Source organism: Dermacentor silvarum, chromosome 11, assembly GCF_013339745.2.
Source record: "Dermacentor silvarum isolate Dsil-2018 chromosome 11, BIME_Dsil_1.4, whole genome shotgun sequence".
In the NCBI taxonomy this organism is placed as follows: Eukaryota; Metazoa; Arthropoda; class Arachnida; order Ixodida; family Ixodidae; genus Dermacentor; species Dermacentor silvarum.
Window position 1 is genome coordinate 97,683,266 of NC_051164.1, and position 24,028 is coordinate 97,707,293.

General features: G+C 44.9%; 1 protein-coding gene across 5 annotated transcripts in view; it reads left to right on the forward strand.

Annotated features, from left to right (window-relative positions):
* The window catches only part of LOC119433776 (treacle protein-like), a 135,583-nt gene that overhangs the window by 30,275 nt on the left and 81,280 nt on the right, over positions 1–24,028 (forward strand). For 2 of the 5 annotated variants that reach the window (XM_049659131.1, XM_049659130.1), the window contains exon 2: positions 18,517–18,666. The exons of the other annotated variants lie outside the window; for them this stretch is intronic. In XM_049659131.1, the coding sequence (XP_049515088.1) occupies positions 18,551–18,666 (116 nt within the window). In that variant the 5' untranslated portion in view covers positions 18,517–18,550. The remainder of the gene's footprint in view (positions 1–18,516; positions 18,667–24,028) is intronic. 5 annotated transcript variants of the gene reach the window in all.

The window sequence follows — 24,028 nt, forward strand, 5'->3', positions numbered from 1 at the left end:
TCACTACCTAATCCTGATCCTGACAAGAGGACCGTCGCGTAGAGCCCGCTAATTGATGAAAGGGGGCCATCGTCGCCCAATACCGTGCTGGGAACAGCTTCAAGCTCAGTTCCCCAGGTGGCCACGCAAATTCAAGAATGCGGCGGTGGGGGTGCGACATTGGAGGTGGGCCCGGCGGAACGGTGCGTCAACATGGAAGGGATGTTGCGACCGATTCAACGATTGGGATTGGCCGAACTACCGTCATCAGATTCCGCAGCCCAGTCTCCTATAGGGAAGACGACGGTATTAAAAGCGGAGACGTGTGGTGCAGTGAGGGGTGGTTCTGACGTGTCCTGAAGTGAACTCAGACGTTTCATATGGTCCTGATGGAGTGGGCTTCCGTACCAGGGGCCAGTGTAAATAATGTACGTTAAACCCTTTTTCCTTCACTCCTACTACCGGACGTACTAATCAGTGGGCTTGGTGGATTCCTGGCCCGAACGCCACCTCGAGCCGCATCAACGGCAGGCTTCACATTTCTCATGGATCGGATGGAGTTTATGGGCCTGTGATATGAAGAAGCTGAATCTCCACATTAAGAGGAAGATTTAGCCCGGAGACTGCCATATGAATACAAGGGAGCGAAGGAATCGTTTTTCTCGGTAACTGCTGCAGCAATTATGATGCGATTTTCTGCATCTAAAGGAAAAAGAAAAGTTAAAAGCTAGGGACCTTAGGCAGCGGACTTTAGATATATGCCGTCAATTTTATCACAAAATGTGTTGATAATAGATAAATAAAGAAATAAATAACAAACTCGTGTGTGAAGTTTACAACTCCGCAACGAAAAACGATATCACAGTTCTGTAAACGGCGCCTATATATAAGAAGACATATTAATCGGATAAAATTGATATAGTATACACTGCTCTGGGATATACGAATAATTTGTGAGAAGAACTTTTGCAGACACCTCGCAAACGTTGTAACGATGTCAAATAGGATGTACATTTATATAATAAGTTTGTCCGCTTTAGATGTTCTAAAGTATGCAGTTTAGACAACTGCGATATCTGTTTTTGGTGCATTGTTACGGATTTGTAAACTTCGTCCTTCAGCCTTTTTAAAGCTTAGCTTTTTTTTATTAATTAAAAACAACATTGCAGACCCCAAATCAAAATCCTGCTTACTGCAGTCACTGTAACTAAACCTTTTCTCTCAAATGCGACAAGCTTGATTCAAATCTGTCCAGCTGTTGTCTCATAAAAGCATTCCTGCGTTTTACACGTACTTATATAGGCGGAATCGGATACGACCCGAGCCTAAAGTTTCCTCTTAATCCCCAGATTTGCATTACAAATTTATTGACTAATTGATAGATGGCCTTTAGCGTAAGAGACCAACTCTGATAGACGCCGTAGTGAGGGCTCCGTATTAATTGCAAAGCATTGCGTTTTTAAATTCGCACCCAACGCTTGGTAGACGCGCGTTCTTGCATTCCGGTATCACAGGTGTATTTACATTGAGTGGTACTATAGTAGCCCGTAAGCGCCAGCTGCCCAGATTCGTCGCATTCCTTCAGATGTTCAACTGATAACGAGCGCTTTATAGCATACTGCGACGTGCAGGCAGTGGCGATAACATGTACAGTACAATCCACTGTTACGGAAACAGCTGATTAGAATTGACCGGAATGTGGCTTTCACTTCAACCTTTTCGGCAAACAATCAAGTGCGGTTGGCGTAGTGAAGCGCGATAAAAGATGACTTTGGAGGCTTTCGCGCCGAAATGGGACATCTAATCAACTCTCTGAGGTGTTTCCCTTAAGAGTGGAACGTACTGTAATAACGGACTTGCCGCGTTAATCTAGCACAAGAACTTCCGACTACTACTACTACAGATGATGGAAGTGGGCAGATTCAGTGCGACCGATGTACACGGATCGCTCTGGTGAAACGACTCGCCCGCAGTAGGCAGTATTGCGATGACCAATAGCGTTCTCAATAACGCCGCGCGCCTAATCACCCACACGCGCGCATAGTTCGGCGTACGCCACCCACTTCATGGATGCGCGCACCGAGCTTCGGTGTTATAGTCCCACCCGGTATAAGACCAATGGCTCTCCCAGAGCCAAAATAATTAGGCCGTCCGCACAACCTATCGGCCCTGCAGCGTCCTTTAGAAGCGCAATCGAATTACCCGGATCGTCGTCGGTCATTGCACGAAGGGCGCAACGGCGCGGCGACGTTCCCCGTCGCCAGCCGCTCGCGTCGCGAAAGGAAGGTGGGCGGCGGGCTCTGCCTGCGAGCGACCGCGCAATGCGGTGAAGGCGAACCCACGCGCGCAGTTGAGGCGTCTCCGGCCGGACTAGGGGTGAAGGACCGGTCGAATCGTTGACGCGGTTCCCTGTTTCCCTCTCTCTTCCTCGCTCATCTCTCCACGGCGAAGGAGAAACCGGGCCGCCGCCGCCGATGGTGACGACGTTGGGTAGTACGTGAGATAGCTGGCGCCATCTGGCGAAGAAAGCGCTCACTACTGGCATGTGGAAGGCTGATGGCGGGATTGTTTGGTTTCGTCCCCGAACTTACGAAGGCGGTTATTGGCATAGTTTGAGCTTTTGTCGTGACGCCGCGTCGGCAGTACAGATAATACCGTTTCTACGCGGTCTTGTGCTTGCGGACAGTTTACCACTCGAAGAGTTGACATTGCGTTCTGATCGTGTGGCTGTGACAGTACGAACTGATGTCTTTGCTTGCTTGAAATGATGATGAGGATCAATAAAGTTTATTGTCACAAATGCAACTGAGGCCATAGAGCGTCCGAATTAATATCGCATAGATCTGGGAGTTGTTGAAAAATATATAAACATATAGCCCCATATATGATGTCTGAAATTATATTACAAAAATGCTTAAAATATACAATGCGTGACTTGATAAATGGTGTTAAATGATGGCAATGATGTTAAATCGTGATAAATAGTGTTAAGTGATGAAATTGTACTGTTCAAGAACCCTGGATTAATTGCTACTGATGACTCCTATAACGCCAACCAGCGAAGTCTAAATGTAGATTCGGAGTATATTCTGTATCAAGCCAAAATAATGTCCGATTGCTACGCGATGGGACAGTAGTTTGCGTTTGGTAGTTCATCCTGTGGTAGCAGTCGAAGGATGCGCTGCTCTAGGACTAATATTCACAGGGGACACCGATTACAAGAACAGCAATGAATAGGACAAAGGAAGGCGACAAAGTTCTCTCCTGTGTTCTACTTTACGTCTAGATAAAGCGCTGTTACTTTTCTGAAATGAATATGCACCAATCGGCAGGACATATTTAAGTGTTCCTGGGACTGACTTGAAATAATTCTGTCCATATGTTCATAGCCAAGACTTTCTATTTCTGCACATCTAAATCCTATCGTAACCTCCGAGTACCGGGGCGTAGTTAAGAAGATAACGAAAAAAGTCAAATGAAAATTGTAGTCAAATTAAAATTGCGAATAGCATGTCAAGAGCGGGAATATTTGCTCTAAACTGACAAGGAAGGTTTTATGTTTTATTTCTCTCTTCGGCTTTCGGTGAAGTGTTTCACTTCTTGACCTTCGCAATTGGACAGTGCCGGTTGTATGCACCACCTTGCTACACGTAATCCAGTAGCCACAACTCGCGTTGCTTGACAACGTTGTCAGGCAATTTCTATTATTGTAAGCCCGTCCCCCTGCTTCGATAACACACCAAACACTAGGCTGGCCACAACCCACAGCCAACATGCCTAACTCAGCACATGCCTACACACTTGCAGCCCGTATTTTTCTTTGTCATTCACAACCATGCTGCTCCTGTGCTCATGTGTACGTCGTTTCGTTTGTAGCAACTTCAATATACACGTCCTCGACCAATGTGTTTTGCTCAAGGAATGGCAGTAGGAGACCATCCTGTCAACGCCACGACAATACCCGAGCCATTGTCACACAATTTGCTGTAGTGCAACTTCCCAAGAAGCATTCAGCGTTTCTTCAGGCTATTTATTTATTTATTTATTTATTTATTTATTTATTTATTTATTTATTTATTTATTTATTTATTTATTTATTTATTTATTTATTTATTTATTTATTTATTTATTTATTTATTTATTTATTTATTTATTTGCTGGACGAAAAGATGACAATGTCGTCCAGGTGACATAGGCAGGCTTTCCATTTGAGGCCGCGTAGTACGGTGTCGATCATTCGTTCAAATGTGGCTGGCGCATTGCACAGACCAAAAGGCATTACGTTGAATTCGAAAAGGCCATCAGGTGTTGCAAACGCCGTCTTCTCTTTGTCGGGCTCATGCATCGGGATCTGCCAATATCCAGAACGCAAGTCGAGGCTCGAAAAGTATTCGGCACCTTGTAAGGTATCCAAAGCATCGTCAATACGGGGCATAGGATATACGTCCTTACGGGTAATTTTGTTTAGTGCCCTATAATCGACGCAAAAGCGTACCAAACCGTCCTTTTTTTTTAACTAGGACAACAGGAGACGACCAAGGGCTTGCTGAAGGCCTTATAACGTTCCGTGCGAGCATGTCGTTGACTTGGTCTTCTATAACTTTCCGTTCAGCAGACGATACACGGTAAGGGCGGCGACGAATGACGCGGGATCCGTCGGTTTCGATGTGATGAGCGGCCACGGTTGTTTTACCCAAGCCATCCGAACACACGTCAAAGCAAGGTTGGTGTTTCCTTAAGATGCTCAGCAAGGCATCAGTCTGACTTGGGCTCAGATCTGAACTCACAGTGGCCCTGAGAGCACTGGGTGAACCGTCCGTGGGCGTACACTCGGCGAAGGAGGAAACAGGCGAAAGCAGTGACGACACATACTGGTGCTGCGTCGATGAGCATGGCAACAGTGGACCCCTCCGGCAGCAGAAGTGGCTCTGACGTCGTGTTGTAGGCGGTGACGGACCAAATAGGCCCAGCTGGCGGAGCTGAGGTGGTGGCAGCAGTGGATGCGTTGGTTTGTGCCATGACTGGCGTTGGCGAGCACAACCGTCGACCAGAGCGGAGCTCCAGGGGTGACCGGTAGAGCAAGAGGACGGGGATATCAACGCACGCTCCACCACTTGTGAGACGACGCCCGGGACTAAGGCAGAGCTCATCTATTGTCACACAGCGCGAGACAGCCCACGAACACCAACCCGACAAAATGATGATGATTATGAGGATGGGTATATACACATGAAGACGATGATGAACTGCACAGTTAGCGCTCACAATTTATTTATTTATTTAAAATACCTTACAAGCCCGAAAAATGGGCATTGGGTAAGGGGAGCTTCAAAACTTTTACGTAGTATAAATAGCATACAATTATTTCAGCCCATCCTCTCATTATTCTTAGAAGCCAGTTCAACTGACAGCGAATTAGAGAAAGGTATACATTAATGCACGAAATAGCCAACAATGCCTTCACTGCTTCCATTGTACTTTTTTTATGCTGTCCTCACAATAGGAGGAACTCACTAATGCTGAGTGGATATGCGAGACTTGTGATAGATAAGCCTAAGCTGATATGTGGACCAACGATAGATATAACTTTGTGTTCAATTGTGGAGATTGCAAATGCGAAATGGAAAGCAGTGACAGCGGCCCGAAAGTACACTCACGCACGCACACACATACGCCCGCATATAAGCTCCGAGTAGGGCGTAACTGCATATTTGCAAATTTTACACAAATGTGCTGCATGACACAATAGGGACTGAAGAACTCTATCACTTTTAATCGGAGGATAGCATATTCTTGTAATGCGTCAAGATAAAGCAGTCTCCCGTTTATGAAGATTGTGAAGTGTGCCTAAGTGATTTCTACCCGAAAGAGAATTTTGCAAGGGCCATCCTCTGATGTTTCCCACGTCAAATATTTTTGAAGAAGAGTGTTGCCGCATTTGCACCCAATTCTCACGTGGTCTGCAAGAATAATAACGATACCGCAATGATACTAACGAGAATGTTGCGCGAACCTGTTTCAACAAGCTACACTTCTGGAATGGCAGAAACGTGTCTTATCGTAGGCGCTGTCATGGTAAGCAAAGAAAGAGACGCAGAAGAGAAAGATCGGTCTGAATTTCCCGGGTCATCTCGTCGCAATGGCGAGATGACCCGGGACGGTGTGACGGCCAGCGCAGTCGTGTAAATCTTGGTGACCTTGATGATGGTTTATTGATATCCCGTTTGAAACGGGGCGGTGACAAATAGTCACCTAGCCTGCTTGATTTATTCAGGTATCCTTGGTCGAGCAACGCAGCACCCTCTGTATGCTTACTTGTTCCTTTTTTTTTTTTTTGGCTGGTTGTGTCGTAGAAGCCTGGCGTAGGTTGGCGTAGGCTTTGCATAAGGCTGGCGTAGGTTGGCGTAGAGTGGTCTATAGACCCATCGCGCTGCAGTAGTAGTTCGTGTGTTTACGTTCTCGTAGTGGCGAGCTGTTTTTCATTTTGCTGACAACCTCCCCCAATTGTGCACCACTGTTTTCCTTCTATCGCTTCTTTCTTCGTAGTTGTTCGTGCTTGGCGTAGAGAAAGCCTTAGTGCAGTAGCGTAGCACTAGTTTGCGAGTAGTGGCTAGTTTGTTCGCTTGTGGTATACGGTTCTTGGATGACCTGCTCACGAGGTAAGTACGCGTCGCCTCCGAGGTGTCGACGAAAAGTGTCAAGATATATTCGGCCAACGTGGACCGCGTTCAGGCCATTGAGGGCTGGTTGCAGAAGTGACGAAAGCCACGCATTTCGATGGGAGCGAAATGCAAAGACGCGCCTGTATTGAGTGCACCTTTTAAAGAATTCCAGGTGGGCGAAATTATTCCGGAGTCCCCTATAGTACACAGTGTTTCTAGAACGTAAGACCCCAGAATTTAATTTTTAGACGGTGAAACTCGGTTCGTGTAAGCCGTAAGTTCGCGTAAGCGTATTTACGATGAGCTTACACAGGTGAAACTCTAGAAGTGCCAAAACGAAACTTTGCAAGTAGTGAGTAGACCGATCGTAGGGATTAATGAGGATCGTATACCAATTGTCACGCGTGCAAATTTAGGCGCGTGCACTTCGCCGCACAATAGGCGGCGCCACCTATGACACCACTATGACACCACCAATGAGTAAATCAGGAGCCACAAAATATATCTTTAATTTTAATCCGATGCTTGAAACGTTGTACTGCTTTATAGATAGCGAAACATTATGTAGCGTGAGTTTCAGCGTACGTAAAAGTACTCTAGCCGCATTAACGGAGGTTTTGTTTTCGACGCTATTAATTCTATGTGTATTCTGTCTAAAACATGGCAATAAACAAAACAAAAAAAGAAAGGTTCTATTGAGTCAAGACAAGACAGGATCGCATGAAGGGGATGCTATTCCAAGGTGCTATTCGGGACATTGTAAAATTCCGCCATATTGTCCAGTTCTGATTGGACCAAAGGGATGCTGCCGCCTCTCTGATTGGCTCGAAATGTCGCTATTTTCTGAAAGGACGTAGCAGTCTGGTAACAACTGAAAAGATGGCAAATTCCACAACATGGCGCAACTTGACATTGTGTTCGGAATACATCGGGCAGGCAGACACCCTGTATATGTGCACATATAGGGCGTCCCACGTAGCTTGTGCCAGAATTTGAAAAAAAAAAAAAGTGAGTTCCACGTAGCTAGACAGAACCAATGTAATCTTGTTTGTCGTCACTTGGAGCAAGTCAGACTATTTTTCGCAAATCGCCTAATTACGTAATTAGTGGTTATTATGAATTTTCCTGTCACATTATATAAACAGAGCAAAATTATCCATCAGAAAATTGTAGGCTATCACGAAAAATTCCCGGTCGATCTTTCTGTTGCTCAATGCAAGCTACATAAATGTTTTTTTTTTTAAAATTATTTTTCAAGCGGTAAGGCAACCCGCAAATTACGAGAAAGTGCCGCCCGCGACTACTCGCGCAGCACTTTCTCGCGTGCTATTGCGGTCATCTTTCAGGCTTGAATTTTTTTTTATGTAGGAGGTACAAAATATTTTGAGAAATAATCACATTTGCGAAGGTACTCTACAACAAAATCTTCAACACTGCGTTCAATCTTGAGAACGAATGCAACATTCAAATTACAACAATATCATGCTGCTGCATCATTTTTAGCATCACAAGGGTAGCTATTATTGACAGTGTAGGTAATAATGTAGGTAAATTATACTTGCACAAAAAAATTTGTGCTTAACATAAGGCTGGCACAGTGGCAAACTAAAAATTTAACAAGTAAGAATATATCACTGCTTCGATATAAAGCACCTACTTGTTCACATGGCACACATTTATTCAAACATTTGATTACTTCACAGGTAATACAATATTTCCACATAAAAAAGCAACTGCATTATGAACACAAGTTTCAAGCAGACATTACCAGATAAGGCTGAAACGGTAGTCTTTTGCAGAAGTGTAAAGGCCACAACTGTCAACTGAGTTTTCTGGCTTCTATGTACTGGCGGTCTGCTCAGTGGCACTGGCCCACCGCTGAACTGGTCTTTAATCTTGCTGTGAACAAAGGTGATATCAGGCGCAGCTCTAACATAGAATAGCATAAATGCTCTGCCAACTTAAGTGGCCATTACCGTTCTGAATTACCTCGTGACGCAGAGCTCAACCAGGCAAAGACAGCTAATATTGCAGTAACCAAGTGTTTATTACTTTAGTGGTGTAAATTTTCGGCAGCAACACGATTACGACGCTTTTGAAGATTTGCACCAGCAGCGAAATAAAATACACTTGGTTACTGCAATACTAGCTGTGTTTGGTTGAGCTCTGTGCCACCAGGTGGCTGCACCGTGCAGGCCGTTCACGTTTGCGCCTCCGCTCATCCGGTAAAACGCCCAGTCCGCGTGCGTTTACCCGAATACCGGACACTAACAGCAGTGTAGGTGCGAGATCTTGTGACGCTTTTTTCAATCGCAACATTGTGCCAGCGTTTTTCCCCACTACTTTTTGCTGTTGCGTCACTGCTATGGATTCATGCATTGGAAGGCGTATATTTGTTGCAGTAAGAATATTTAGGTAGCGTTTGTTGTTTCATCACGTTATTCCGTATAAGACGTTGACCAGCACACCGGTGGCTTACATACTGGGTGAATTAATTAACAATAACCAATTTTTAAAATCGCCTGTGGCATATAGCACAAGTGGCACAAGCAGCACTAGAAATCAAGATACATAATTAAATGATAAACAAAATATCACTAATCAACTTCTAACTATGGCAAATCTGCGGAAACCCTCAAGGTGGACGAAGTATCATGAAGTACAAGGAAGCCTACAAATACAAGGAGCTAGAAAGGAAACCCGTATGGTTTTCCTAGCTTCGTGTTACATTCTGGCCGATAACAGTTTTTTTCCCTTTCACGACTTTTAGCTAATTGCTTTAGCGTACGTATCGCACTTTCCGAAATGAACTAAGTCAGTGATTTCACGAGGCACGTTCACTTGGAACGAATTTTGAAACTAGCACCAGCGGGCAGCCAGCGAGTCCGGCTCCGTGTTCCTCGCTGTCCCAGAACATCGCCTCGAGAACTGCGGCTTTGTGCTCGCTGCAATCTCTCAGCTTCGGTTTCGCGCGCTCCCATAGTCGAAATTCCTCGTGCCACAGCTCCGCTAGTAATCGCATTTTTCCATATCCAAAAGTTGGTATGGCTTGTACCGAGAGCTGTCCAATTACGATGAAAGATGCCATAAATAAGGACAGCATAGGGGAAATTATCTGCAGTTCCTCATTGAAAAAAAAATCAATGATAACTAAACGGAAATGAAGGTGGATGAAAAACTGGCGGCAGCTTCGCATTACGCGTGCGACGCTCTCACCACTTGAGCTATCCTGGCGCTGTTTTCCCATCCACTTTCTGGGGTATTTATGTTAATCTACTAGAACAAACCCTGGGAGTGTTAGCCAGCGCCACCACTCACTGCCTTGGCGGCGGATGAAACATCCTTTCTGCCGCAGGCGTCACGTAGTACTTGAACTTTTTGAGTGAAGACAACTGGTCAATAAACCCACATATGCCACCTGAAGGCATCAAGGCGGCCGGATTCGAGACCCTCGCTATATAACGAACGAGAAGAAAGGAAACTGAGGGACGATTTATAATTATATGGACACGCCAAGCGAATTTTTTGCCGTCGGCGTCGCCGTGATGTTCCGTATATATTTAGGTATGTGTATGCTATATACCTTGCCATGTTATATAGCATGCGGTATGTGCGGGTTATATTGCCACACTATTCTATCACTAAAGTTGATCATGCCAGGTCTTACATTTTTGACAAAATTACCCTCAGAATTTTGAGAATGGCAGCCCACAAACAAATGCCATGAACGAAAACAGTGACAGCGCATGCCTTTTATCGTAAATTTTATGAGACTTAAATCATTAAAGCGCGAAACAATAACAGAGCGCAAACTTGAAAATGATGTAACTTTATTGGTGCAGCTCCACACTACCTTCGGGATCGCACCAGGAAAGAGGTTTGAAACACCCGATACGGGAAAGTGGTGGTAAAGTCGCTAAGAAATACGTTGGCTTCAATTAATAAACATAAATGAAATTGTCCGATGGCAGGATTCATACAGAGGAGCCCTAGCACAACAGATCGCTCTTTCTTAGTCAGCTTACGTTTGCTTCAATTCATACTGCCACTACAGCTACGAGTCTTACACTTCGTGTAACATTTTAACATGTTGCTATCGCATTCATTGCTTCGCCCTTATGGCGAAACTGATAATTTTTAGTCATATATCATAAGAAGCTGTGATGCCTTCAGGTAGCATGTGTGGGTTTATTGACCAACTATCTTCTCCCCAAAAAAGTTGGCGTACTACCTGACGCCATGCTGTAGAAAGAATGTTTCACATCCACCGCCAAGGCCGTGTGTAGTGGCGCTGGCTAACACTCCCAGGGTTAGTTAAGGCTCATTCACACTAGGCCTACACGACACCGATTTTGGTCTTCCGATCGACTGTTGACGACAGCAGTTTAAAGGAACGAAAACGCTGTCGCCAACAGTCGGCAGACCAAAATCGGTGTCGTGTCGGCCTATAGTAAGGCGAGACAGACGGGACAAGCGCTACTGGCATCTGGCAGTAGTTGATTTGTATAGGTATGTCCTGTCATTCGTGAAACATTGTGAAGTTCGTCGCTGTGTGAATGAGCCTTTAGTAGATAAACATAGGTACCCCAGAAAGTAGATGGGAAAACAGCGCCGCGGCAGCTCAGTTGGTAAGAGCATCGCACACGTATGCGAGGACGCGGGTTCATATCCCACCTGTGGCCAGTTTTTACTTCCACTTTCATTTCCATTTATTTATCATTTCTTTAATTCAAATAAGAACTGCAGATAATTTCCCCTTAGTGTCATTGGGCTTCATATGATATGACCAATAAAATCTGACTCATCGGTTTGATTCCTACTCATATATATATATATATATATATATATATATATATATATATATATATATATATATGATGGCACACATGAAGGAGTTGTCAGCCGCAGTGGTGGCTTAGCGGCTGTGGTGTTGCGCTGCTTAACACGAGGTCGCGGGATCAAATCACAGCCGCGGCGGCTGCATTTCGATGGGGGCGAAATGCAAAAACTTCGTGTCTTGTATATAGGGGGCACGTTAAAGATCTCCTGGTGGTCACAATTAATCCGTGAGTCCCCAACTACGGCGTGCCTCATAATAAAATCGTGGTTTTGGCGCGTAAAACCCCAGAATTCGATTCGAAGGCGTTGTCATAAAAGAGAACTGTATTTACGCCAATATTTTCAAGAGTGGAACCCTCTTCGCCAGGGCCGTTTCCAATATATATATATATATATATATATATATATATATATATATATATATATATATATATGTGTGTGTGTGTGTGTATGTGTGTGTGTGCTTGTGTGTGTGTGTATCAAGACAAAGACACCCCAATCTACATTAATCCACCTTAATCCTCCGTCATCCACCTTTAGTAGATCCACCTTAATTGGTGGGTAGATTGTAACCTGATGGTCATCCATCACTGGTTTTGACACTTATGTCAAGGAACCTACATACATAGGCTACTGTGGAGTGAATTTTGTCGACGCGACTTCTTTCTACACACCCTGCCGACGCTCCTACTTTTGGTTAAAACCTAGCCATATGCAGCTTGCTGATGTTTGTTCTTCTTGTACATGCGCGTAAACTTCGATCTTGTCAACGCAACAGCATTTAATAAGGAGAAACAGGAGCCACAAGTTAGACCACGTCTCCATACCCTTCTACACAACCTCTTCAGTAGCTATGGCACCCTTCACAGCTTTGCTTCGTATGTAGAAGACGTATTTGATGATCTTGAGGCGTTTTAGAAGCGGTCACAAAGCTCTTCGCTCATAACTCATGCCTTTTAACTGACACGTTAGGTGTACACAATTTGAGGCGACAGAACACGTTTTTCTATTGAAAGTTTTCCGGATTACTTCAGCGGAGAGCGGTTTACAGGGGGCGCCGGTGCAAGTCTCGACGGAGCCAGCCGAGGTTACGTTCATCCCTAGAAGAGACTGGCCTTTGCCTGATGATCAGAGGTCGTATTCGCGAAGTCCTGCGACGAATCTCCAGCAGGGATAGTCTATTGCTTTCTTTACTCAATTGTTTCTTCGGCCTGCGCCCATTCGAAACCGATATGGCAATTTTCGACACGATTTCAGTGCGCTGCTTTCGGAATCAGTCCACTTCACAGACTGCTGGCAGGGGCGCGCTAAGCTCGTGTTAAAAGGAGCATTTCAAAGAAGGTTTATATTGTATATGCTTAATTACGGTTTAACATTTCAATCACCGCTGCCGGCATTGCTCTGCCGTCGTTTCCATGGTTTCGACAAACTGCGCATGAATTGGACGCGAAGCGTGCTGTATGCCATGGGATTTGTTCTACACACTTTTGTATTTCCCGGTTATCCTACCACTGCAATGTCACTACTCCCGTGGTGCTGATTGTTCATGTTAACCTGTGGCCGGACCTTCAGGTAATCCTGAACCTCGGGGTTAAAAGAGAGAGAGAAGGGATAAGGAAACGGCAGAGAGGTTAACCAGGCTGAGCCCGGTTGGATAGCCTGCGCTTGTGACCAGGCCTCCTCAAGTCACTGCGACTCCCTGAAGCTCCCGGCTACACTAAAAACAAGCGAAACATGTAATAGGAAGAAGAGGACGAAACTATTGTCACGGGAAACGGCGCGAATGAAATCAAGAAAAACGAAAAACGAATAAACGGTGAAATCTACAAGCGACTCAACCTAACAGATAAGCTATGGAGCAAGTTTCGAGAGCCATTTCTGCTCCAGAACGGCTCAAATACGAAGAGATAATTTGAAATTTGTGACGTCAGCAGTGACGTATCGTGTGTAGAGGTATCGACGCAAAAAAAAAAGGGGGGGGATGAATCTGACATTCATTTTATTCTTGTAGTGATGAACGTGTTCCTGCCAAGTGAATGAATACGGAAAATTGTGAAAGAACGTTACCAGCAGCCTTTACTACTTTACCACTATAAAATAATTTAGCGGTGCTCTTTAGTGTCCACTTAAAATAGGGTGCTGTTGATTATGATGAAGAAGGGGAAACCGGCTTAGGAATTTCTTGTTAATGGAAAACCAAACCAGATCTGCTGAGTGCGTGTGCGCGGCAAAAGACACGGCTGTATAGGCGCGGCCTCCAAAGAACGCTCCAAATTCCAGGCCGGAGGAGCAGTTTATCCCTGCCGCCCACTCAGCCTGTTACAAACCAGGCGGTTGGAATCAATTTCCAAATTTCAACTAACAAAGATCAGCCTCCCGTGTATCATTGCTGCCGATGCTTCACATTTTTTTGTGCAAGCATTATACTACAGCGATTGACTAAACTGGGAGTCCTGCTTATTATGGCGACGGCTGCATGTGCACAATATGCGGGACGTCTGAACGCTCGCAGACTGCAGCAAAAATGGCGAACTCGGTCGTTGGCGCTGATTCAATCGTTAGAGGAAAGTACGAGGGGACAAAGACGACCGCAGATATTGTCCCGTGTTGTGTCGTCTCCGTTACCATGTAGAGTTGAAGTGTTTTCACTCGGTTTGTGGTCCTGAGAAGCAAAAAAAGAAAAAGCTTCCCCTGCGGCTCAAAAGAAGCTGGACTGCATTAATGCAGTCCAGCTTCCTGCATCAATCTAAGTCACTAGCGGCACCTCTATCAGAACTGTCGGGTTCTTGGTTCGCACCCAACTAACGTGTGCAATATTTTCTTTTTTTGATGTTACCTGTTGTTCCAGATATATCCTGATTCGTAGATCACGTATGCTTGTCACGGTCAAATGATATGAACGCAGTCCGCCACAAATGTGCAAAATGTGGCGGTGCCGATATCTGAGCGTGGCAATATGTGCCAGCGCTGGGCGAGTGGATTGAGTGTTCTCGGATAGCTCGTACCAGGACAGCTCGTACCGGATAGCTCGTGCCAGGGGCCACATATAGCGTTACCCGATTCTGCCACAGCCATGCGACGCTCTGCATTGTGGGCACAACTGGAACACGCGACAGATTTGCAGCGCGGCCGTGTCGGACGCCGCATTGGCGGCGTCCGAGTACCTGTGACTGTACCGTGGGACTTGACTTGAAGCTTCTTGCTTTGCTCCTTCCGATTTAAAGAAGCGGTACAACGTTCGGTAGATGATTGCATGTGTGAGAGAAAACACAGAGAAAATTATTTAATGAAATGGAAAGACTTTCGCCGGCGTGTGTATACCGAGGGTGTGCGAATATTCGAAGCTTTCGAATAACGATTCGAAGAGTCTCCTATTCTATTCGGCCTGCAAATCGAATAGTTTATTGGAATAACACTTCGAATAACAGTCGAAGAACAATCGCTATTCGTAAATACGAATATTTTCGCGTGTAGTTTTCGAATATTTAAAAACGTTAACTGTGCGAAACCAAGCATGAAATTGGCGGCAAAATACGATAATTTCATCCCCGCAGGCATGGTGTTTGCATAAGACAGCACAACTTGAGCGTGAACATGCGAACTAGTGCAGCAGGCTACGTCGCTCAGGTAGCCAGACTTTACCGTACATGCAATCATCATTCTCGCGCCCTGAAGACTCCTGTGCATGCGAGCAGACTGCTTATTTATTTCCTAAGTAATGCTCAATTTGTGCTTTAATTAAGCAACGCTTCATAACGTTCAATGCAGAGACAGAAACATACGAGCGTTAAGAACACTCATATCTGAACATCATTTTATAATAATGGTGAGAACGGCTGTTCATTAATCGAAAGCTATTCGACACGTATTCAATTCGATTCGCTTCTGGCAGAGTTATTCGCGTTCGATTCGGTCTCAAATATTACTATCAGCATATCCCTAGTTTGAAGTCGCCCACATGCTATAGGCAGAGGGAACGAGATAAGGTATTGCTCTAAGAAAAAATGTGCACCTTTTGAGGCTTCTCTAATCGCTCCCATGCAAGCAATAATCGTCAACTACCTAGCGTGCATTTCCTTTTCTTAACGCTAAGCTACGGGTACTTTCAGGTTGCGAACTGCATGCTGGCATCATCTTGACACAGCGCTCCTTACAGGAAAGTATAGAGAGCGTAGAACGTTTAAAGAAAGTAAACACATGTAAGATGACAACTATTATTTGGGGACAAAGTAAGCCCCAAATGGTGTAACTTTTTTTTAGAATGTAGGAGAGAGAGAGGCCGGAATGAAAAAAAAAAGAAACTAAAAAAAGGGACGGGTGGACTTGCGATTTACATGTGACGAGATGTAAAGATGAAGTTCGGTCACTACAATGTGCGTCAAGCCTTTCCTAGACCTTTTTCAAGCGAGCCAGCGTCCCGAAGGTAAGCCTACAACAGGAAGTGTAAACCCTGACGCTGCCTAAAGTATAAGAGATGCAACCTTAAAGTGCTTCTCAGCGTTAGTAGTGACCGACAAATTTTGTCCACTTGACTTTCACAATATATGCCTTCAGCTCTATAGGTTGGCCGCTGAAACAGGAAACCCGCTACAGGCGCCATTCAGTTCTGACCATTGAGAATTTAGTTTCGCCACATTTCTTGTGCCTTTATAATTATGAAAAGTGTGCTGCAGCTGAACTAGAAGATATTAGGAACCTTCATTTCTTCCATGAGTTTGGTAGGTTTGAAAATGTGGCGTAATATATACGGGAAAGTCAGTTATGAGAACTTATGTTACATGTCCAGCGCGACGTTTATGTAACAGAACATATCTACAGAATGTGACAGTTTTCCAGTGCACCTGAAGCAACAGAGAAGCGCATTTCATACTCGGTATTTCATTCACAAGCGCACTTCTTGCTCAAGCTGCGCCCACAGCTATTGCTAAATAAATTTTGTAGTACACACGGCAAACAAACAATTATAACCGACAAAAATGCCCTTCCACTCTTGCGTGAGTCTTTTAGAGCAACTTTAAGAATTGAATGCTTTAAGGGTATGATATTTTTTTCTTGCTTCATAGAATGATGTTGCTGAGTTGAGGGACAACGCGGATACGTCGATGGCGGGTCACCACTTAGAAATATATCTGGCTCGCGATAACGTAAATATGTTACACTCTGTTTTTGTTCCAAGTCCGCCATTAGACATCCGTGATTGGTCAACATTTTTCGGGCCGCGTCCATATTATCGCGACCTACACATTGTCATACACAATCAAGGAAGTTAGCTCTTTACATGACGACACATCGGCACCGAGAAGAAACGCCCAGAAGTCTACCTTCCTACTCCTTTCCCTAAACGACGTACTTTGCGCATATTATTCAGACCTTCCGCAAACGTCCAATCAGAAATTTCTCAAGGTGTATGTGAAACGTGACTCGTCATTATTTTCATAACTGTTTTTGCATTTGATGCGCTGTCTTGGCGTGTACAACAAATAGTACGCACAACGCCTGAAGGCGATGTGCCGAACGGGCTCTGTGGTACGTACCACAGTTGTCGCACTTGTCTTTTGAAACGCTGCGTTTACAAACAGTTATTCGTGCGGCCTTGGGCAATTTGTCAATTCGTATCCGTGAGATCTGCGCTTTGACGCGGCTGTTGTTGTTGCTGCTGCTGCTGGCTTTGCTCGCGTCGCCGGGGAGCTTCTGCGGCGAACTGGCTTTTCGCTTTCTCGCTGTACACGACTTTCCCGCGGCGTGGTTTTTTGTCTGTTTCAAGCCCCGCTCCTCTGGCCACCTTTGCCCCGTACCCACGAAACTTTGTGTGTGTGCACAGAAAAAAAAGAAAGAAAAACACTCCCGGCACCGTCCCCACATCCGCATGTCCTCGTGTCAAGGAATGTGATCCTAACGCACGTGGCCTCCTTGCTCTGGCTCGTGGATTCAGGACGTCACACCACCACGTCATTGCCTCCTGGTTTCGTACATGTCCCTTCCTCGTTTTTTTAATTTTTTATTTTTGTAATTGGAAGACGAAGCCCTGTACAGCAGTGCTCGTTCACGTTGCTCCAAGCTGTGGACGCTGTAGGTGGAGCCTTTGGTCAAAAGTATACGGGCTTTGTCCGCACGTTCACCGTATGTGTCATGTCATGTCATGGTGCGGTTCTCGTGGTACTCCTGCCATTCAGGTCTCGGGTTTGGTGAGAAGGCGAGTTGTTTTCCTTCCCCAGGGCGTTTGGACGTATGGCATACCAGAGGAAATCAATTAAACAGCATTTAGTCAGCCTCCCTGCTGCATGCAACGTAGCCCGTATACTTTTGACAAAGGCTGCAGGGATATCACCTGTCTCGAACGGGAAGAGTCAAGTTTTTTTAAACCCTGTAATGCTTAAGCACGGTTCCAGACCAAGAAAAAAAAATGAAAACTTGTTCACATTTATTTCTGGCTATGGAAAGTACATTTACACGCAAGAAAAGCAATTGAACGGTATGAGTAAAAGCTTAATTAGTACAACTAAAAAAGTGAAAATTTTTTTAACAAATGCAACTTCGTTCCAGCGTATCGAAAGCGCCGCTAGAGGCTATGAGTCAAGTTTCCCGTGCCTATATGAGAACTTTGAGGTATCAAACTCGGCGTAGCATAAACGATACGTTGGGCAGTGAAGATGATGCTCTTTTTTTTTTTTTGGCAGCGTTTTAATAGGTGCGGTGGGCATCGGCAGATGTGATAATCACAGATTTACTAATTAACACTTGCTCATTAAAGGATGAACTGGGATCGAACCGCGGTGCAAGAAATATAGGTGTTGACACTCGCCGCCCTCCGCGGCGGAGAGCGCGGACAGATCGTGTTCGCTGTAGTCACGCCCCATCGGCCCCTGATTTGCAGCGCCCCAGTTGCAATCTTAAAAAAAAAAGCGTTTACTTTGTCCACAGCAGAGCGGTGTATCGAGCATTGCTGAACATGGTGCAAGGCGATGCCATAACTTTTATCCGTCTTGGAGAGAAGCCTAAAGAAAGAAACAACAGGCATGGTGTTGGGATGTGACAGGCCCCTCTACGTATGCCATGATCCACCGGCGTCCATGTTCTGCCTCGGATGCTTCGGCTGTGGGAGCGAGCAGCAGCAACAACAGCAGCAGCAGCAGCAGCAGCAGAATCAACCGCAGCAGAACGGAGAGTCTCACGGTGCCACAGCATGGTACGGTCCTGGTCTCACCCTCTCGGTGGTGTACCTTGCTCTTTCTCTCTCTCCCTTTATTCCAGACTTTCGACAGAGGTGTTTCGAATTGGATTGATCTGAATACGATTCGATACGAACGCGTTATCTAGGATGGCATGGATTTAGCTAGGCTGCGTGGTGAGATTAGCAATTGTAAGTGTAAGATTGTAAGTGTAGGGTAGAGTTAGCTCACGCGAGACAGGGGTAATAAGGGGTGTACGAATCCGCTTCTGAGTTACAGAGGCGGATGTCAAAGGCTACGATTTTGCGGGCTACCTGCGCCGGAAGTACTTTAGGAGCCGAAAACAGGTCATGGCCGCCACGTTTTAGGCACCGCTCATTGGAGATCTGCTGAAAGATCGCCTTCGTACTGCAGTGGACATGAAATAATCTGATGACGACGATGAATACGATTAGCTCCTAAATTGTATGGGCTGTAAACATTGCTTTCGTGTGACCTTGTTCGGAAGGTTAGTCGCCGGTCGACCATTGTCAATGTTGTACGAGTTTGAAATGGTTTAGTTTACAATGTCATATTTATGTTGAGCCAATGTTGCGTCCACAATACAAGCGTCAGCATACGGCGATTAATAGCGTTAGCTGTTAATGCGTTTCGGCAGTAGGCATCACTTTCATATAGCCATAGTTGTGACAGCTAGCGTTTGTTGAAGTCAACCTCTTTTAAAGATTGTACGATGTTTATAAACGGTTTAGCTTACGAACTCGCATTCATAGGTGAGCCAATGTTTTATGCATAGAAGACAAGCCTCATCGTAAGCTAATGAACAGTATTAGCGCTTAAAGAGTTTGTGCAGTAAACAATGTTTTCGTATGACCGTGGTTAGGACAAGGTTGGTCGGCGTTCATCCTTTTGGAAGACTGTACGAGGCTTAAGTGGTTTAGCTAACGACCTCGTATTTATGTCGAGTCAATATTGCATATCAAGTCAGTCACCATCATAAGGTGAGCGTTCGACACTCTCAGCCTTTTAAGACGCTCTGCATTAATTTTTACATGACCGTGGTTAGTAAACCCACGGTGTCTAGGCGTCGTTCAACCCTGTTGGTAGACTATTAAGACTTATAACTGGCCAGACACATGCGTTTGTGTTGATCTAATGTTGCACGAAGAAGGTCAGGGCAATTAAAAACTTATCGTTGATGCTTCTCATTCTCCGAGTGTCCTTTTTACATGGCTATACCTTTTAACGCAGTCCAAGTATTACGTCGCCTCGCCTGGCTGTTTGTGGCGCACCCAAATTGACGTTAGGCCTAAGTAAAACTTGGACTTGTCTCACGGGCTTTATAGCTATGCAGTTGTGGTTTCAGAAGGTTAACAAATTTATGCTCAGCTGAACCCGAGGCGCAATCACCAAGCAAGGCCTTTGCCGAGCGTCAATGACCAAGTGCCACGGGGGTAACTTGTGTGTCGTTTATGGAAAAGTTGACACATTGGACATTCACCAGGCAGGCTAGATGTATTGTTACGGATCATTGTTTATTTACAGATGAAGGCTAGCAAAGATGATCGATCGGGAAGATAGCCAATGAAATGCTGCCGCTCGTCCCCAGGGATCGTCGTCGTCTTCTCCTTCAACCTCTTTTTCTTTTTTTATTCTTCTCTGTGTTAAATCGTAAAGATTAAGCCGAGCTTTCGGTTCGCAGCCACCCTGGTTGCGTCAGTGCGTCAGTTGATGTCACAGATCATCATATGCCGCCGCCGATCGAAGGTACAGCGATCGAAACTGCGTGGAGGCGTCCAGCGGTGTCTAAGCGTAAATATGTTGAAACTTTGTGTCGTTTCGGGGTGCACTAGTTTTTCAGCAAACCATGTGGTAAGCGTAGCTCCACAATCAAAAACGGCAAAACTTCTTCTTCTCATTTTTTTTTTGTTTTGTTTACGTGTTCGTTGACGAATGTGAGGGCATGATTTTTCCCCGTGGGCAAGTTGTCAACAGATGTGGCTTGTGCTTTGTAGTGGGCCAGTAGTCGAAATGAAAGCACAAAGATGAGCTTCGTATAGCCGCAGTGCATTCTGTGGAGACGGCACCACGCGTCAGCACTAAGAGAATTACTGCTAAGTGCAAACATCTAAGTATCGGGCAAGCTATTCTGTGGCGCTAACGAATGTCAAGTTTGAATTGCCCGCCATTCAAAATGCACGCGTTGCTTAAAGCGAATTCGAATCTTACTTAGTACGTAAGAATAGCGGCGTTTTGTCTCGCTGCCGTTCTGATTCTTTTCCGTCGATTAAACGTATACAGGGCTTTACTTTTTAGTACATAAATCGCTCTTCATTTCTGGTTAGTTTTGACTTTAGGCAATAGATGGCGCTGGCATTCAAGGGAGAACCAGTCCTGCGACACGTCCTGCGCATCCATATTCTGCACTCTTTATTTTTAGACGCTGCGGTTGGGCCTAAGTGCTTGCATAATATACTGTGACTGCTTTAGCGTGCGTGTGCGTCGTTTGATAGACTACTACGCACGTTTAATTTGCGCAGTAGGCTTTTCTGTCTTAATTAGGAATTTTAACTAACCGTATATTCTCACATTTGCTCGCAGTTTTGTGCGTTGCGAATTGGAAGCAATTATGGCGGAGGTCACGTGACTGCTCATGGTCTAGAAATCGCCCCGCTAGCAACACGCCATTTTCTTACCAGAGAGCAAATCGCATCTTGCGACCCGCACCTTCACTGCTTGTGGATCGTGCGGCCTTTTTGGCTTCTACGTAGTAACGCCTTCTCGCGTACTCGACTTAGATTATTTTGTGCAATAATACTTCATGTGATAGTAGTGTAATTTGCTGATGCACTTTGCACGTTAGTGGCATGTTGCTGCGTCTGAACTCATCGCAAGACATCTAAAAGGCAGAAAGACTTTCGTGAGATAATTCCGATGAACCGATTTGAATGATGTTGGTTGCATTGAGAGGGAGCAGTTAAATTTTACCCACTGTGGCAAACAGAATATTGATTTGGGATTTAAAAACTTTTACAAAAATTGTGGAAATTCGGTACGTTAAAAAAATTGAAGCACGAAGTTTACAGATCTGTAACTCTGGCCCCGAAACCAGATGTCGCTGTTCCGTAAACGGCCTGTGTTTGGAACATGTGAAGCCGACAAATGTGATATATTAATTTACAACTGAAGGGAAATTGCGTAGGTTTCGTAGGTTTGCGTAGGTTTCTCAAACGTTCTACTCATAAATTATTGGTATATTTCGTAACGGTGTTAGATACGCCAAATTTGTCTGATTTAGATGTATTAACAGAAGCGGTTTGTAGAATTGTGATATCTTTATTTTATTTCTGAATCGTTTGCAAATTTGATAGCGGACTTTCAGCTTTTAAGATTGTGTTTTGAAATATTCATGGTGAATTAGAAATGTGCTTGCTGCAGTTACTAGATTTTAGCTTTTCCTCTTAAATGGACCAAACCTCATCAAAACCGATGCAGTGGTTGTCGAGAAAAGTGATTTCTCCGTAGCCATGTATTTCGAGTATTTCGATAGGAGCCTCGGAGGTATATCGCTTGGACCACGTCTTTGACACTGATGCGTTGATGATGTGACATTGATGTATTCTGATAACACTCTGTCATCACCTGTCTCATCGTACAAAATATCGCGGTATTCACTTAACACACAATCTGTCCTGGAAAATGCACGTGAACTACATATCTAACCAGGCTAACCGCACGCTCGGATTCTTACGGCGCCATTTCATAGCTTCTAACAGCACCGTTAAGCTTCATCTGTATAGGACATTAATAAGACCTAAACTAGAATATGCTTGCTCCATTTGGGATCCTAATCAGATAACTTTAATTACCACTTTATGAGTCTGTTCAAAATCGCGCCTCCCGTTTTATTGTTTCAAATTATTCCCGAACAGCAAGCGTATCTGCAGTGAAATCTGCACTTGGTGTTCTCGTTCTTTCTATGCACCGCAAATATTTTCGCTTATGTCTTCTTCATAAAATTTATTATACCAACAAGGAGTGGCTTATCGACAAAGATAAGCCACTCCTTTCTCCATCTTATATATCTTCACGCACTGACCACAACTTCAAGGTAGGAATACCGCAATGCCGAGCTAGCTTTTGTATAAATTCATTTATTCGTCGAACTGGAAATGACTGGAACCATCTCCCTGCCTTCATCGCTGCCATCACCGACGTCACCAAATTTAAGGAAACTGCCTTCGATTTTGTATGCCCCCTCCTCTCTGCAATGCCTCTGGCCCTGAGAGTACCGAAATAAATAAATAAATAAATAAATAAATAAATAAATAAATAAATAAATAAATAAATAAATAAATAAATAAATAAATAAATGATCCCTTTTTGCCAGGATTCGTACCGCCGAAGGTCGTAAGAGCCCTCAGACGAAAGATAGCTTAGCTTGAGCAACTGTTAGCGGAAGCTATTGGTTATCAACATAGCTTCTTTCAGAGACTAGAAAGCGGCTGGAAAATGTTATGTTAGTTGCGACGTTTTGACACCTATGTTCGCTTTCTATGTACGAATTATAGTCTTGAGCAAAAATCGATTATGTGTTTCGACATTTTCAACTTACTTAGACTCATCTCACAGTACAAAAATATGTGAATAAAATTCAGTACATCCCACTCAAAATTCAGTGCACCTTTCACTGACAGAAAAATACGTCTTTAATTGCGCACTTATAAATGTGTGATGCTACTCGGATGAAGTCGCTACGGAGTACTTTTTTCCATTTTACACGAGCACACTTCTAGTGTTTTATGACACCGGGAAACCACAAGAAAGTAGAATCACAAGAAAAAAATTCACTGACGATTACGATTCTTCCTAATGCAAATTTTTAGCGCAGCTCGAGCGATACGTGTTTTCATTTAGCGATATATAGGCTGGCGCGGACAACTGTCTCACGCGCCACGTTGCAAACGGAGCGAAGTGTGGCTCGACTGCCTCGCTAATCTGGAGATCTCGAGAGGCAGTGCGGGGGTGACGCGTGGGCGCGATTCCGAGCAGCCGCCACCGACAGACCTCTCAGACGACGCGCGCTACTCTGGTGCCATCTCGTAGCCATCGTCACCGCACTACGCTTTACTTCTCACGCTTTCGCCGTGCCCTCCTCCTCCGCTTTCCGCCTCAGGGTTCCGCCCCACCCTCTTCCTACGCTTTCCGCCTCGCGTCTTTCATCCCCCGCTGCGCTTCTCCGCGTTCGGTCTTTCATCTTTCATTGTGCTCGGTTACGCCGATGCTAGCCGCTGGAAAGGGTGCTGCGCTTTAAAATAAATTCGCAAGACAAGGCATGTTGTTCGTTTACTAGGGGTTGGATGGTTCAACATTTCAATG